Consider the following 16,389-nt stretch of genomic DNA (forward strand, 5'->3'; position numbering starts at 1 on the left):
GTAGATCTGTGATACTTACCTAATTCTTGGTTTCTTCCTTTGCAAAAAGTGGGGAAAGTACACTTACCTCAGTGCTACACTGAGGATTAAATGAAATAATGCATGTAAGATGCCAGGTGGAACAGTGCCTGGCATATAAAAGGTGTCTTTCCTTTGCTCTGCCTCTTTTTTTTTTTGAGACAGCCTCATACTGTCAGCTAGGCTGGAGTGCAATGGCGTGATCTCAGCTCATTTTAACCTCTGCCTCCCGGGTTCAAATGATTCTCCTGCCCGAGCCTCCCAAGTAGTCCCTGCTACCACGTCCAGCTATTTTTTTGTATTTCTTTTAGTAGAGATGGGGTTTTCACAACGTTGGCCTGGCTGATCTCAAACTCCTGATTTTGTGATCCACCCACCTCAACCTCCCAAAGTGCTAGGATTACAGGTATCAGTCATTGTGCCTGGCCTGCTCTGCTTTTTTTTATTTTACTGAACCTGAGATCAGTTAAAATGCAGTAACTAGGCTAGATACAGCATTTTAAAATATTTGGAGTCAGCAAATATTCGATTGACAAATATATACTGCAAGCCACAGGTTTTTAGATACCAATCATTTAAAAAGGCAGCCTCAAAATCCTGATTCAACACACAATATTTATCACTGTGAAACTAGCCTACTCTCCCTATCACAGCAAATGATGCTACCCTATTCAAGAATTTCTAAGTACATGGCCGGGCACAGTGGCTAACACCTGTAATCCCAGCACTTTGGGAGGCAGAGGTGGGCAGATCACTTGAGGTCAGGAGTTCAAGACCAGCCTGACCAACATGGTGAAACCTTGTCTCTAGTAAAAATACAAAAAAAATTAGCCATGTATGGTGGCAGGCACTTGTAATCCCAGCTACTTGGGAGGCAGAGGCAGGAGAATCTCTTGAGCCCAGGAGGCGAAGGTTGCAATGAGCCAAGATCGTGCCACTGCACTGCAGCCTGGGTGACAGAGTGAGAACTCATCTCAAAATAAAATAAAATAAAGCGAAGGGGAGGAAGGCAGCAAATCACGCTGGCATGTGTGTACCTATGCAACAATCTTCCATGTTCTTCACATGTACCCCAAAACCTAAAATGTAATTAAAAAAAAGAAAAAATAAAATAAAATAAAGTGAAATAAAATAAAAATAAACATCCAGTTCTCCAAATTACATAAGGTAGATTTTCTCTTCTTGACTACTTTCACCTCTTCCTCAAAATGTATTTCCTCAATACTCTTCCAATTTCTGGTGACCTTCCTAAATAAGTCTTCACGGAAATGACTACTGGTGGGAATTAAGTCTCACAGAATAATTAGTAGGAACTAATATCGCCATTGTTCCTGATGCCATTTCACCTTTCTTACACATAAACTTCTCAAACAAGCCCAGTTACAGGGAACTCTCTGAAAAACAAGATAAATAAACTTGGTAACACCAGTTTTGTAAAATTAACTAAACAGAAAATTATGGTGAAAGAGACATTAAAAGTCAGGATAGAAGAAAGGGTGAGGTAGCGGCGAAAGTGCCTGACCTCCCCTGTGAGACGGCCCATCAACTCAAATACTCCTACTACTGCTCCCCCATGCCCATTTCTCATGTGTCTGCCCTACAACCATCAAGAAGTAAGGAATGATAGGCAAAAGTGCCTCCTACCAATAAACGGCTCCTCTGGTTATTACAAAAGGTTTTTTAAAAGGTTTAATCTGGGCTAGGCACGGTGGCTCATGCCTGTAATCCCAGCATGTTGGGAGGCTGAGGTGGGCAGATCACCTGAGGTCAGGAGTTTGAGACCAGTCTGACCAACATGGAGAAACCCCGTTGCAAAAAAAAAAAAAAAATTTTTTTTTAAAAAAGGTTTAATCTGTTGCCATTTCATATAATTGAGCAGCAGCTGACATATGATTGTGACTATAGCTTACAATGATCTATTACGTATTTTAAAATAGCCAGAAGAGAAGAACTCAAATGGTTGTAGTACATGGAAAAGACAAATATTTAAGGTGATGGAATCCCAAGTACCCAAGTTGATCTTTTCAAATTATACGAATGTATTATCACATGTACCCCAAAACCATGCACTTTACACATCAATTAAACAAAAGAATCTCAAAATCTGGAATCCCATGGTAATTTGATAGTAAGAAGAATGGGACATTTATATAGAGAAGTAAAAATAATGCACGGAGGAGAGAGTGTAGTAGCAGAGGTTTGCTTACTAAACAACTTGGTGCAGGAATGATCCCAAATCATTCCTCAGCCAGTTTATAAATGATTATACTGAGCCGGGCTGGTGGCTCATGCCTGTAATCCCAGCACTTTGGGAGGCTGAGGCGGGTGGATCACGAGGTCAAGAGATTGAGACCATCCTGGTCAACAAGGTGAAACCCCGTCTCTACTTTAAAAAATAAAAAAATTAGCTGGGCATGGTAGTGCACGCCTGTAGTTCCAGCTACTCGGGAGACTGAGGCAGGAGAATTGCTTGAACCCAGGAGGCAGAGGTTGCGGTGAGCCAAGATGGTGCCCTTGCGCTCCAGTCTGGGTAACAACAGCGAAACTCTGTCTCAAAATAAATAAATAAATAAATACCTACATACATACATACATACATACATACATACATACACTGAAGTCCTTCCACTCAGAATAACCAAAATGTAATTTAAAAATGTAATAAATAAAATCAAGTAAAGCAATTTGCACAGTGCTCAACCATGCAAACACTTAATGAAACAAAGGTAGCAAGTATATGTTAGATTTTCATTAAGACAACTTAAATCTGGGCTGGGTGCAGTGGCTCACACCTGTAATATCAGCACTTTGGGAGGCCGAGGCAGGCGGATCACCAGAGGTCAGGAGTTTGAGACCAGCCTGGCCAACATGGTAAAATCCTGTCTCTACTAAAAATACAAGAAAAAAATCAGCCAGGCATGGTGGTGCATGCCTGTAGTCCCAGCTACTTGAGAGGCTGAGGCAGGAGAATCGCTCGAACCTGAGAAGCAGAGGTTGCAGTAGACCAAGATCGAGCCACTATACTCCAGACTGGGTGACAGAAAGAAAGAAAGAAAAAAAAAAAACCCACTTAAATCTGGGGCAGAGTGAAGATTTTGGTAGCTGGGGCCCTGGAGAAAAACTAGATTTCTAAGGAGCATCATTCAGTTCCTAATCCCATAGTAAAGATAAAGTAGCTTGGTAAAGCTACTTTACTTGGTAAAGCTACTTTACATAGTAAAGTATTGGCTTGGTAAAGCAAGCCGATATGCTGGCCACACTACGGAAGAGCATGTGGGTCTGTTTAAATGAAATCCATGGTGATGGCATATATTGCTCATGCTCCCAGGGCTCAACATCTTCACAGACTTGTCTCCATAGAACCTTCTTCTCTGGCTTGCTATGACTGGCTTTGACTTTGGACAGTTGAGCTTGCTTCCTCATGTGCAACACAGAAATAACCTGGAAGGTTCCTGGGGGACTGAACGAACTAAGCCACTGCTGCTAAAAAAAAAATTCTACTAGAGCTGCTGATTTCAAGCTCCCCTATCCCAAACTGAGACCCTTATGCATGGGCTTGGGGGAGAAAAAAAAATCAAATATTTTACCCATTGAAGTCATTAAATAAGCATAATTCTAGAGGACAAAGAAAAGTGCCACAGAGTGATTTAGCTGAAGACATTAATCAGGAGAGTTCATCTTATCAACGTCCAATGTGGACCAGCTTTTTAGGTGGAGAGCAGCCAGGTAATTTTGAAAAGGCACATTTCCAAGCAGAAAATAACTCTGGTTCTCCTGCTTAAAAGGCCAGTTCAGTGGTTAAATGAAAGTGTAGTTCAACAGACATTAAATTGTTATAAAATGTGGGCAAAAATACAGCAAAGACTGAATATAGCAATACTGGAGTCCCACTAAAAAGATCTTGGGGGTGGGGTTGGGGGCCACTAAACTACATCTCTAAGATGCAGGGTGAGATTTATGTACAAAACAACATTTCTCATTTTCAGAGGAATGCCCTTTAATCTATATTGGGCAGTCAAGCCTTTGAGCCACAGAGGAAATTTGCAGCGGCAGGAAGCAGGGTGATAAACTGGGACAAATGTCCTTTTTCATAAGGATGATCATATGTGCTTCCTTTTCTATCCAGGCTGCCAAGAAGCTAAGAGTCAAATGTGATGTTTTATCACAGTAACAAAATGTTCACGTAATTTAATGCAAGGGTCCTCAACCCTGGGCCATGGATCAGTACCCATCCTTGGTCTGTTGGGAATTGGGCCTCACAGCAGGAGGTGAGCGGCAGGCAAGTGAGCAAAGTTTCATCTGTATTTACAGCTGTTCCCCATTGCTTGCAGTATTACTGCTTGAGCCCCGCCTCCTGTCAGATAAATAGCGCAACATTAGATTCTCATAAGAGTGCAAACCCTATTGTGAACTGTACATGCTAAGGATCTAGGTTTTGAGCTCTTTATGAGAATCTAATACCTGATGATTTGTCATTGTCTCCCATCACCCCCAGAGGGGACCACCTGGTTGTAGGAAAACAAGCTCAGGGCTCCCACTGATTCTACATTATGGGAAGTTGTATAGTTTCATTATATATTACAATTTAATAATAATAATAATAGGAATAAAGTACAATAAATGCAATGCACTTGAATCATCCTGAAACCATCCACCCCACCAGATCTGTGGAAAAATTGTCTTCCATGAAACCGGTCCCTGACTCCAAAAATGTCCTGGACAACTGATTTAGCGTATTAATTTTATTTTCTTTGTGAGGTTCTGATTATACTATATTATATTACATTATTTATTTAGTGAAACAGGGTCTTGCTCTGTTGCCCAGGCTGGAGTACAGTGGTGTGATTACAGCTCACTATAGCCTCAGCCTCCCACCAGGACTCAAGTGATCCTCCTGCCTTAGCATCCTGAGTAGCTGGGGACACAGGCGTGTGCCGCCATGTTAATTTTTGTATTTTTTGTAGAGAAGGGGTTTTGCCATGTTGCCCAGGCTATGGGCTCAAGCAATCCTCCCACCTTGGCCTCCCAAAATGCTGGGATTACAGACGTGAGCCAGTGTGCCCAGCCTGATTATTCTATATTAGCTTTAATTAACACACAGTCCTCTCTAAAGTTACCTAAGATTATTTTTAGCCTTGGGGTGAGAAGAGAACCTTATCTCAGCTACTCTCTTTTGGACCTCAACTTCCTCCTCAATCAATCAATCTACAAGTAATAATCTCACATCTCTATACCCAATCATTGCTCTGAGGAGCAAAAAGAGGTAATAAAACTGCCTTGAAAACTCTCAAGGTGACCTGGAGTAAACATTTTCTCTCATCCCTAACCCCACAGAACAAAAATAGGATACACTACCACATGCTGAACTATACTGGGTACATTCCTCCCCTGTCCCAGTTAACCCTTCTAAACAGACAAATATAGTATATTTAATGATATAAAATCTAATAAAGGTCCAACACAATCAAAAGAAAGGGACTTGCTGGGTGTGGTGGCTCATGCCTGTAATCCTGCACTTTGTGGGGCAGAGGTGAAAGGATCACTTGAGCCCAAGAGTTCGAGAATAGCCTGGGCAACATGGTGAGACCATGCCTCTACCAAAAAAAACACAAAAATGTAGGCATGGTGGTTTGCACCTGTACTCCCAGGTACTCAGGAAGCCAAGGTATGAAGATCACTTGAGCCCTGGAAGTTGAGGCTGCAGTAAGCTGTGCAAGTACATCCATGGGCAATACTAAGATATAATATATATAATCTATACTGAAGTTAGTTTCTATACTTAAGTCCACCTTACAAGGCAGGGACTTATAACCCTTATATTCTCAATGCAAAATGGAAACAGAACTAAAACAGTATTTGTAGTAAATGGAAAAATGAAGAGATTTTAGAGAAATAAATACCTCTGCTCCTTGGAAAATCTTCAGGGAGGTCCACGTGTAAAAGTTCTTTGCTGGACTGCATCAGGATATCCTCCTGTAGTAAGAAAATCCAGTGGTCAAGGGGGATTCAGAAGATTCTGAGCTCATGAATATTCTTTTTTTTTTTTTTTTGGAGACAGAGTCTTTCTTGGTTCCCCTGGCTGAAGTGCAATGGTGAGATCTTGGCTCACTGCAACCTCCCCTTCCCAGGTTCAAGCTATTCTCCCGTCTCAGCCTCCTGAATAGATGGGATTACAGGCACCTGCCACCACATCTGGCTAATTTTTATATTTTTAGTACAGATGGAGTTTCACCATGTTGGTCATGCTGGTCTTGAATTCCTGACCTCAGTGATCTACCCACCTCCACCTCCCAAAGTGCTAGGATTACAGGTGTGAGCCACCATGCCTAGCTAAATATTAGTTATTATTATTATTATTATTTTAAAAATGGGGTTTCACCATGATGGCCAGGCTGGTCTTGAACTCCTGACCTCAGGTGATCCACCCACCTCGGCCTCCCAAAGTGCTAGGATTACAGGCTTGAGCCACCACACCCGGCAATATTAATTATTTTCAAGAGACTTCTTTATGACGTTGGGAAATTGGCTAGTAGTCACAAAGATTGGGCACTAAAGGAAACCTCAAATTTAAGTAAGTGTCAACAATAAAAATTTCTACTTATCTAGAATTTGAGTTTGAAAGCTTTTTAAAGTTGTGACAATAACAGAGTTCTAAAAAAATGTTAATGTGCAGATCCAAACAAAACCCTATATATGCCTTCTGAGTCAAGAAACAAATGGCTGGAATATACGATCCAAACAAAACCTTATATATGCCTTTTGAGTCAAGAAACAAATGGCTGGAATATACTTTCAATTTCATTTGAAAGAAAAATATCAAGAAATCAGATGTATCTCAATCCTTAATCATTCTTGGTATCATAAATTCATCCCCCTTCACTGGAGGAGAAGTGGAAAATCGATTATATCACCAATAACAACCAGTATTAGGCTGGGTATGGTAGCTCACACCTGTAATCCAAGCACTTCAGGAGGCTAAGGCAGGTGGATCACTTGAGGTCAGGAGTTCGAGACCAGTTTGGTCAACACAGTGAAACCCAATCTCTACTAAAAATACAAAAATTAGCCAGGCATGCTGGTGGGTGCCTGTATAATCCCAGCTACTCGGGAGGCTGAGGCAGGAAAATCACTTCAACCTGGGAGGCAGAGGTTGCAGTGAGCTGAGATCATGCCACTGTACTCCAGCCTGGGTGACAGAATGAGACACTGTCTCAAAAAACAGACAACCAGTTTCTTCCTAAAGAAGAAATTCAGGCTGGGCCCAGTGGCTCACACCTGTAATCCCAGCACTTTGGGAGGCGGAGACGGGCGGATCATGAGGTCAAGAGATCAAGATCATCCTGGCCAACATGGTGAAACCCCATCTCTACTAAAAATACAAAAATTAGCTGGTTGTGACAGCATGTGCCTACAGTCCTAGCTACTCAGGATGCTGAGGCAGGAGAATCGCTGGAACCCAGGAGGTGAGGCTGCAGTGAGCTGAGATCAAGTCACTACATGCCAGCCTGGTGACAGAGCAAGAGTCTCCCAAAAAAAAAAAAAAGACCCAGCACTCTGGGAGGCCAAGGCGGGTGGATCACGAGGTCAAGACATTGAGACTATCCTGGTCAACATGGTGAAACCCCGTCTCTACTAAAAATACAAAAAATTAGCTGGGCATGGTGGCGTGTGCCTGTAATCCCAGCTACTCAGGAGGTTGAGGCAGGAAAATTGCCTGAACCCAGGAGGCGGAGGTTGCAGTGAGCTGAGATTGCGCCATTGCACTCCAGCCTGGGTGACAAGGGCAAAACTCTGTCTCAAATAAAAAAGAAAAGAAAAAGAAATTCAGAAAAACAGAAAGAAAGGAATAGTGGCAGAATGTGCATATTACGGGCATAAGAGCCCCAAGATTACTGGATAGGAGACTGAACCAAAGACAGCTGCTTACACTAGGCATTCCTTCTGGGTCACCTCTTTTCCCCATCATAAGCCTTAACATTTCTTTTCACTTTGATTTAACTGGTAAGTATGAGATTCTGATACTGCACTCATCTAAAGCTATATAAATCAGGCTGGAGGCTGGGCACAGTGGCTTATAACTGTAATCCTAGCACTCTGGGAGGCCCAAGTAGGTGGATCACCTGAGGTTGGGAGTTTGAGACCAGTCTGACTAACATGGAGAAACCCCATCTCTACTGAAAATACAAAATTAGCTGGGTGTGGTCGTGCCACTGAACTCCAGCCTGGTGACAGAGTGAGACTCCATCTCAAAAAAAAAAAAAAAAAAAAATCAGGCCAGGCATGACAAATCACCTGAGATCAGGAGCTCGAGACCAGCCTGGCTAACATGGCAAAACCTTGTCTCTACTAAAAATAAAAAAATTAGCCAGGCATGATGGCACATGCCTGTAGTCCCAGCTACTCGGGAGGTTTAAGGCAGGAGAATCGATTGAACCTGGGAGGCATAGGTTGAAGTGAGCTAAGCCTGTACACATCTCAGCTCACTGCAACCTCCATCTCCCAGGTTCAAGCAATTCTCCTGCCTCAGTCTCCCACATCTAGCTAATTTTTTGTATCTTTTTTTTTTTTTTTTTGTAGAGATGAGATTTTACCATATTGGCCAGTCTGGCCTTGAACTCCTGACCTAATGATCCACCTGCCTTGGCCTCCCAAAATGCTGGGATTACAGGTGTGAACCACCACGCCTGGCCAATAACTTAAGATAAATGTTCACACAAATCCCTCTCAACATCAAATGACATAATTGCTAGCTTAAATGGCACTCTAAAAACTATATAAGATTTTACAGAATTGGCTCTAAATATAAAAAAAAAGCCTCTATAAGAAGTTCATACATATAATGGTACAATTTTTTTTTTCAAATTCACAGTAAATAATTCTCTGCTTTGATCACCCAAGATGTCACCTACCTGCCCACTGTTTTGGAATAAAAATCAATTTATGATACTTCTCCAAAGTTTTGGCAGATTTTAGGAGGGTCTTAAAAGCCCTTCTTACTATTTATCTGTGGTTTTATGTCTTATTTCCCATTAAAAGTTGGCTGTATGTCTTGGAAACAATGCAATTCTCTAATTCGTTCCTATGAGACCAGTTTAGATCAGGAAAAAACACAAATATCTGGAGGGAAATGAAAATATGCTGAGCTCTTTGGCTTTTATAGCCAAGACAGTTTTTCTTTGTTTTTTTTTTTTTTCCCCTTTTTTTAGACAATCTCACTTTGTCACCAGGCTGGAGTACAGTGGGATGATCTCGGCTCACTGCAACCCCTGCCTCTTGGATTCAAGCAATTCTCCTGCCTCAGTCTTCCAAGTAGCTGGGACTACAGGCATGTATCACCATGCCCAGCTAATTTTTCTATTTTTAGTAGAGACAGTGCTTCACCATGGTAGTGAGACTGGTCTCAAACTCTTGACCTTGTGATCTATCTGCCTCGCCCTCCCAAAGGGCTAGGATTATAGGCGTGAGCCACTGCACCCGGCTGTTTTTGTTTTTGAGACAGGGTCTTGCTCTGTTGCCCAGGCTAGAGTATAGTGGTGCAATCACAGCTTACTGCAGCCTCAATACCCTGGGCTCAAGTGATCCTCCCACCTTGGCTTCCCAATGTTGGGATTACAGGTGTGGCCACCACACCCAGCCTGGCAAGGTGGTTTTAATCTCCTTAATTTTAAATCCTGGTATATCTCTGAGACTGGAACACTGGTTGTAACCAGACCCCTCTGAGCTTTTCCAAATCTGAGCTTCCTAAACTGGAGGCAGAGGCAGATTAGTGAGGGAAGGTCAGCGATGGTTCCTCTATAGATGGGATCTCCTATACACTAAATTAGGCAATTGTAGGGCCAAATTGCGAAACAAATGAGATACTTCCTACTTCCAGACATTTGTGAAAGTAGCCATGATTACTTTCAAAGTTTAAAATGCTCTGAAATGAAAGAAACTCTTTTATCTCTAGATGGCTCTCTCAGTTTCCTGCACTTGCATATCTAGAAAGGAACAACTATAAAACAGTAACTTTAAATCACCTTTGCACAACTTAAAATGGAATTTTCCTCTACAAATTTTAATTCAGAGCAACACTGGTGACTTCAAGCAGGTATTGCTCATGTTAGCTGGTAATGCATATAACATTCTTCCACAATGAATTATCCAAAAGAATTGCTGAAATAATTAAAAGAAAGTTCTATCTTAAGTCTCAGCAATGTGCTTTGGGTAACTTTTTGTCACATACGTTTTACAACGCATCAGCAAACCATCACTGAGGGGAAATAGTGCTCTGGGAGACCCAGAGAACAGCTTATGACCAATGCTGTAACTGACACATGATTCTGCACTTCTTGTGTCCATGAAGTGCAGAATCTTCACCTGAAATCACTGAATATTGAATTCTTCCCAACAAGATTTCCTTTTAAGCAAACAGTAAGCTCCTTTATGCTACTGCAAATTTCCCCTAGGATCAAAGACTGACAGATTAAAAGTAGTAAGCTTAATGAGTACTTAATGCAACAACCTTGCATTTAAGTAAATTCATCTAAATTACACAAGACTGGGTCTTTTACGAACACACCATTAAAAATCAAGATTCTCCAACAGCATAACATTCTTCAAGTAATCAGCAGCTTGTGCTTCCTTAATGTTCCTTCTCCATATACCTTCAAATAGCTGTTAAAAAATGTATACTAGGCTTTTGAATGTTACAGTTAAAAGACAATTCAGATCCTGCCACTGCACTCCAGCCTGGGTGACAGAGAAGACTCCATCTTCAAAAAAAATTCAGATTTTTTTTCTGTGTTTGAGTTGATCACAACTAATGTAATTGTATCCTAGAACCAAAGCATTTACAACATATTCAACCCAGGTAGGTCTACCATATGGGAGAAAAATATATAAAAAGTAGTTTATATATTTTGGCCAGGCACAGTGGCTCACGCCTGTAATCCCAGCACTTTGGGAGGCCAAGGCAGGCGGATCACCGAGCTTGGGAGTTCAAGACCAGCCTGAACAACCCGGAGAAACCCCATCTCTACTAAAAATACAAAATTAGCTGGCCGTGGTGGCACATGCTTGTAATCCCAGCTACTCAGGTGGCTGAGACAGGAGAATCACTCAAACCCAGGAGGTGGAGGTTGCAGTGAGCCGGGATCACACCATTGTACTTCAGCTTGGGCAACAATAGGGAAAACTGTCTCAAAAGAACAAAAAAGTTTATAGATTTATGTAAGTTTATATATTTTAAATATATAAAATGTACACAAATATACATTTGTGTAAAATGTATATTTTACGTAAGCATATATAAAAAATTTAATGCTCTAAGGCTTATATGTAAGCACCAAAACCAAACAGTAAAAACCATGAATGGTATAAAGAGTTCTCAATGCTAAACGATCCGTGTGGGAAGTCACATGCCCATCTCTGAATATCTTGGTGCACAGTTCTTAAATAAAACCAATCTTTTCCATATCCTGGCTAGTAACCTTTGCGTGAATGACAGATTTGGACCTTTCTCCTCCAAGAGTGGAGTTCAGAACTGAATACATTCTTTCACAGTTGAGCTTGGCTCTTGCAGCTGTCCCTTTCACTGTGCCTGTTCTCAGATAGTTCACCCTCCTTTACTGCCTTTCTTCTCCCCTCCACAACAGTGGGGTGATCTTGATCAAATCCCACAATTACTCGTTACAAATTTTTAATAGCTTTTGGACATGATCTTAACACAGGAAAAAAATAATTATTTTTTTACTTGTTTACATTCTCATTCATGATTGAAATATGTATTTCATGATTGGAATATTTAACTTTTAAAAATATTAAGAGCAGTAACAAAAGGGTAAATACCATATGATTCCACTTAAATGATGTACTTAGAGTAGTCAAATTCATACAGACAGAAGGCAGAATGGTTGTTGTCAGAGATGAGGAGAGGGGAGAATGGTGAGTTACTATTTAATGAATACTAAGTTTCGGTTTGGGATAATGAAAAAAGTTCTGGAGATGGAAGGTGGTGATGGTTACACAAGACTATGAATGCACTTAATGCAACTGAACTGCATATTTAAAAACTGTTGAGGCTGGGGTGGTGGCGCACGCCTGTAATCCCAGCACTTTGGGAGGCCGACATGGGTGGATCACAAGGTCAAGAGATGGAGACCATGCTGGCCAATATGGTAAAACCCTGTCTCTACTTAAAATACAAAAGTTAGCTGGACGTGGTGGCACGCGCTTTGTAGTCCCAGCTACTCAGGAGGCTGAGGCAGGAGAATCACCTGAACCCAGGAAGCAGAGGTTGTGGTGAGCCGAGATCGTGCCACTGTACTCCAGCCTGGTGACAGAGTGAGACTACATCTCAAAAAATAACAATAACAAACTGTTGAAATGATAAATCTGGGCCAGGTGCGGTGGCTCATACCTGTAATGCCAGCACTTTGGGAGGCTGAGGTAGGCAGATCACCTGAGTCAGGAGTTCGAGAACAGTCTGACCAACATGGTGAAACCCTGTCTCTACTAAAAATACAAAATTAGCCAGGAATGGTAACTCATGCCTGTAATCCCAGCTACTCGGGAGGCTGAGGCAGGAGAATCACTTGAACCCGGAGGCAGAGGCTGCAGTGAGCCGACTACACCATTGTACTCCAGCCTGGGCAACATAGTGAAAGCACTTCTCAAAAAAAAAAAAAAAAAGGCCAAGCATGGTGGCTCACACTTATAATCCCAGCACTTTGGGAGGCTGAGGAAGGCATATCATGAGGTCAGGAGCTCAAAATCAGCCTGGCCAACACATGCAAAACCCCATCTCTACTAAAAATACAAAAATTATCCGAGTGTGGTGGTACACACCTGTAGCCCCAGCTACTTGGGAGGCTGGGGCAGAGAACTGCTTGAATCCAGGAGGCAGAGGTTGCAGTGAGCTGAGATTGTGCCACTGTGCCTGTGCGCACGCGCGCATACACACACACATTCCCTCAATTTGGGTTTGATGTTTCCTTGTGAGTAGATTCCAGATATGTCTTTTTGGGGTAAGAACACCACAGAAGTTATGTTGGTTTTCCTCATGCTGTCCTATTGGAGGCAGTGCCCTACCAAGAGGCACTGTCCTATCATGATGTTAGGGTGCCTCACTTCTAGGGGGTCAAACTTCCATCACTTGGTTTGGGTGGATTCTGCCAGGTTTCTCCATTGTGAATTCACTACTAATAAATATCTTGTAGGGAAATATTTTGAGACTATGTAAATATTTGTTTCTCAAACATTTAGTCACTAGTTTTTTTTTTTTTTGAGATAAAGTCTTGCTCTGTCACCAGGCTGGCGTGATCTCGGCTCACTGCAACCTTTGCCTCCCATGTTCAAGCAATTCTCCTGCCTCAGCTCCCAAGTAGCTGGGACTACAGGCATACGCCACAAAGCCCAGCTAATTTTTTATTTTTTGTATTTTTAGTAGAGATGGGGGTTTCACCATGTTGGCCAGGATGGTCTCAATCCCTTGACCTTGTGATCCACCCACATCAGCTTCCCAAAATGCTGGGATTACAGATGTGTACCACTGCCCCCGGCCTAGCCACTAGCTTTAATCTATTAATGATTCCTGCTTGAGATAATTATTACTGCAATGGTTTCCAAACAGTGCCTTTCTATTTCCATCATTCCATCTATATTTATTAACTGGAATCCCATAAGACTTTAGTTTCTCACTTTTAAATTAATTATTTTATTTCAACATGGACTCATAGGTATTTGTTTTATTCTATGGGTACTGCAGGTTGCTGTAAAAGTAACTGCAGAATAATTCATCACTATCATTTATTTTAAGCTCAAATCATCCCATATTTGGCCACTGGAAGCCCCTTCAAGTTGGCTGCTGTGTCCTTTTGTTATATCCCCATAATTTTCTGAGCATTTGGCCACAAATTATTCCAGGCACATCTTGCATTTTTCCCTCTCCAGCCATTTCTCCAAGGAATCTTGGCTCCTTTTATTGGAAAAAAGTATTTAGAAGCCAAGACTAGGTGTGCTCATTGCTATAAGGTGTCTGTCACTACTTCTAGGCCCTATCTTATATACTCACATATTTCCATCTCTATGTGTATATATTAAGAACCCCAAGTTCATACTGATAACTCCAATTCCAATTCAACACCACAGGGTTCATGTTCACCACCCCTCCTTTCTAATTACTTTTCTGAGAGAAAGCTGGCTCTCATTATCCACAATATTTTTACTTATTTCCCCAATCCTAGAATACATGTAAGTATTTTGTTTAGAAATGCTTAGTCGACTACTTCTCCCCTGGACTCCTTAGTGTCCTGTTAGTGGGAGATCCTTAACAAAAAAAAAGGCGGGGGGGGATGGCTAAGTCCTATCCCTGTGAGAAACAAATTTACTATATTTTCCATTATTTTTTGGCTTTCGTCTTTAAGAGGATATAGTTGAATTAATGTTTGCTAAAGTAATGTGGGCTACCCTTCCCATTTGGTTTTATTCCTTATTTGCAATACAGTTAGACTTGTGCCGGGCACAGTGGCTCATGCCTTTAATCCCAGCACTTTGGTAGGCTGAGGCAAACGGATTACATGAGGTCAGGAGTTCAAGACCAGCCTGACCAACAAGGAGAAACCCCATCTCTACTAAAAGCACAAAATTAGCCAGGCATGGTGGCACATGCCTGTAATCCCAGTTACTCGGGGGGCTGAGACATAAGAATTGCTTGAACCTGGGAGGCAGAGGTTGTGGTGAGCTGAGATGATGCCACTGCACTCCAGCCTGGGCAAAGAGAGTGAAACTCTATTTCAAAAAAAAGATAAATAAAATAAAATTTAAAAATTCAGTTTTGGGACCATCTCACATCCCAGTTGTCTAGTTAGTTATTTTTCAAGTATGAAGTTAGAACTATACCAAAAGATATACTTACAGAAGTGCCAGTTCCTCCTACCCTTTCTTGGTTTTTTCTTTTCCTTTTCTTTTTTTTAATGTTAAACATCTGCTTTCCTTCTAGGAGTCGGAAATTTTGCTATGTGCCAGGCAGAGGATGTCCACACAACCAGTCCCCAGTAAAATCCCTGGGCACTGACCCTCTAACAAACTTCCATGGTAGACATTATTTCACATGTGTTGTCATAATTTGTTCCTTGAGAAGGTTAAGTGTGTGTGACTCCACTAGGAAAGGACTCTTGGAAGCTTACACCGGATTTCCTCTGGACTTTGCTCTATGCCCCCTTCCCTTTTGCTGATTTTCTTTGTATCTTTTCACTGCACTAAATTGTAGCTGTGAGAACAACTAAATGCCAAGTCCTGTGAGTTTCAGCAAATCTCAAAACCTGCCTGTGGTTTTGGGGACCCCTGACACACCTGGAAATAACTCCATAACAGCATATAGAGATCTTCCTCATACTTTATTACAGATGCATAATACTCCATGTATGGACATACCTTATACCATAATTTATTTAACCTCTCCTATATAAGGGCATTTAGCCCACTTCCAATATGTTGCAATTATAAACTGCTGAAAAGAACAACCTTGTGCATATGTATTGCTATACTGCTAGAAGTGCATCTTTTAAGGTAGGGTTTCCTTGAAGTGCTGGGTCAACAGGTCAATGAACCAGTAGTTTTGTTAAATGTTGCCAAATTCTTCAGAAAGGTTGTATCAGTTTGCATTCACACCAGCAATGCATTAGAATGTGTTTCCTCAAAGCCTTGCTAACCAGATAACATTGTCATACATTTTCTTTCTTTTGTTTTTTAATAGAGTTGGGGTTTCTCCATGTTGGTAAGGCAGGTCTTGAACTCCAGACCTCAGGTGATCCACCTGTCTCGGCCTCCCAAAGTGCTGGGAATACAGGTGTGAACCACCACACCTAGCCTACATTTTCATTTCCACCCATCTGATAGTCAAAAAGTCCCTTAAAGGGAAAAAAGTGGTCTATCAGGTTAACTTCACATTTCTCTAATTACACGAGGCTGACCATCTCTTATGTTTAACCACCAAACATGTTACACACACACACACACACACACACACACATTCTCTCTCTCTCTCTCTTCTCATTTTTCTTTCTGTGAAGATGAAGCCTCTCTGTCGCTCGGGCTGGAGTACAGTGGCACGACCTCGGCTCACTGGAACCTTCGCATACCAGGTTCAAGCAATTCCCTGCCTCAGCCTCCTAAGTAAGGCCAGGCTGGTCTTGTACTCCTGATCTCATGATCCACCCGCTTTGGACTCCCAAGGTGCTGGGATTACAGGTGTGAGCCACTTGCCCAGCCCAAGTCTTCTCATTTTTCTATTGGGCTTTGGCTCTTCATTTCTCAATTCAAGAGTTCTTTATAGGCCGGGTGCGGTGGCTCACGCCTATAATCCCAGCACCTTGGGAGGCCGAGGCGGAT

The 16,389-nt window shown here is 41.8% G+C and overlaps 1 protein-coding gene across 8 annotated transcripts in view; it reads right to left on the reverse strand.

Moving 5' to 3' along the window:
* PRR14L (proline rich 14 like) overlaps positions 1-16,389 on the reverse strand; it is a 130,738-nt gene that overhangs the window by 32,517 nt on the left and 81,832 nt on the right. For all 8 annotated transcript variants that reach the window (XM_035270264.3, XM_035270259.3, XM_009009638.5 and 5 more), the window contains one exon: positions 5,919-5,991. In XM_035270264.3, the coding sequence (XP_035126155.1) occupies positions 5,919-5,991 (73 nt within the window). The remainder of the gene's footprint in view (positions 1-5,918; positions 5,992-16,389) is intronic.

This window comes from Callithrix jacchus, chromosome 1 (genome assembly GCF_049354715.1).
Source record: "Callithrix jacchus isolate 240 chromosome 1, calJac240_pri, whole genome shotgun sequence".
NCBI classification, from domain to species: domain Eukaryota; kingdom Metazoa; phylum Chordata; class Mammalia; order Primates; family Cebidae; genus Callithrix; species Callithrix jacchus.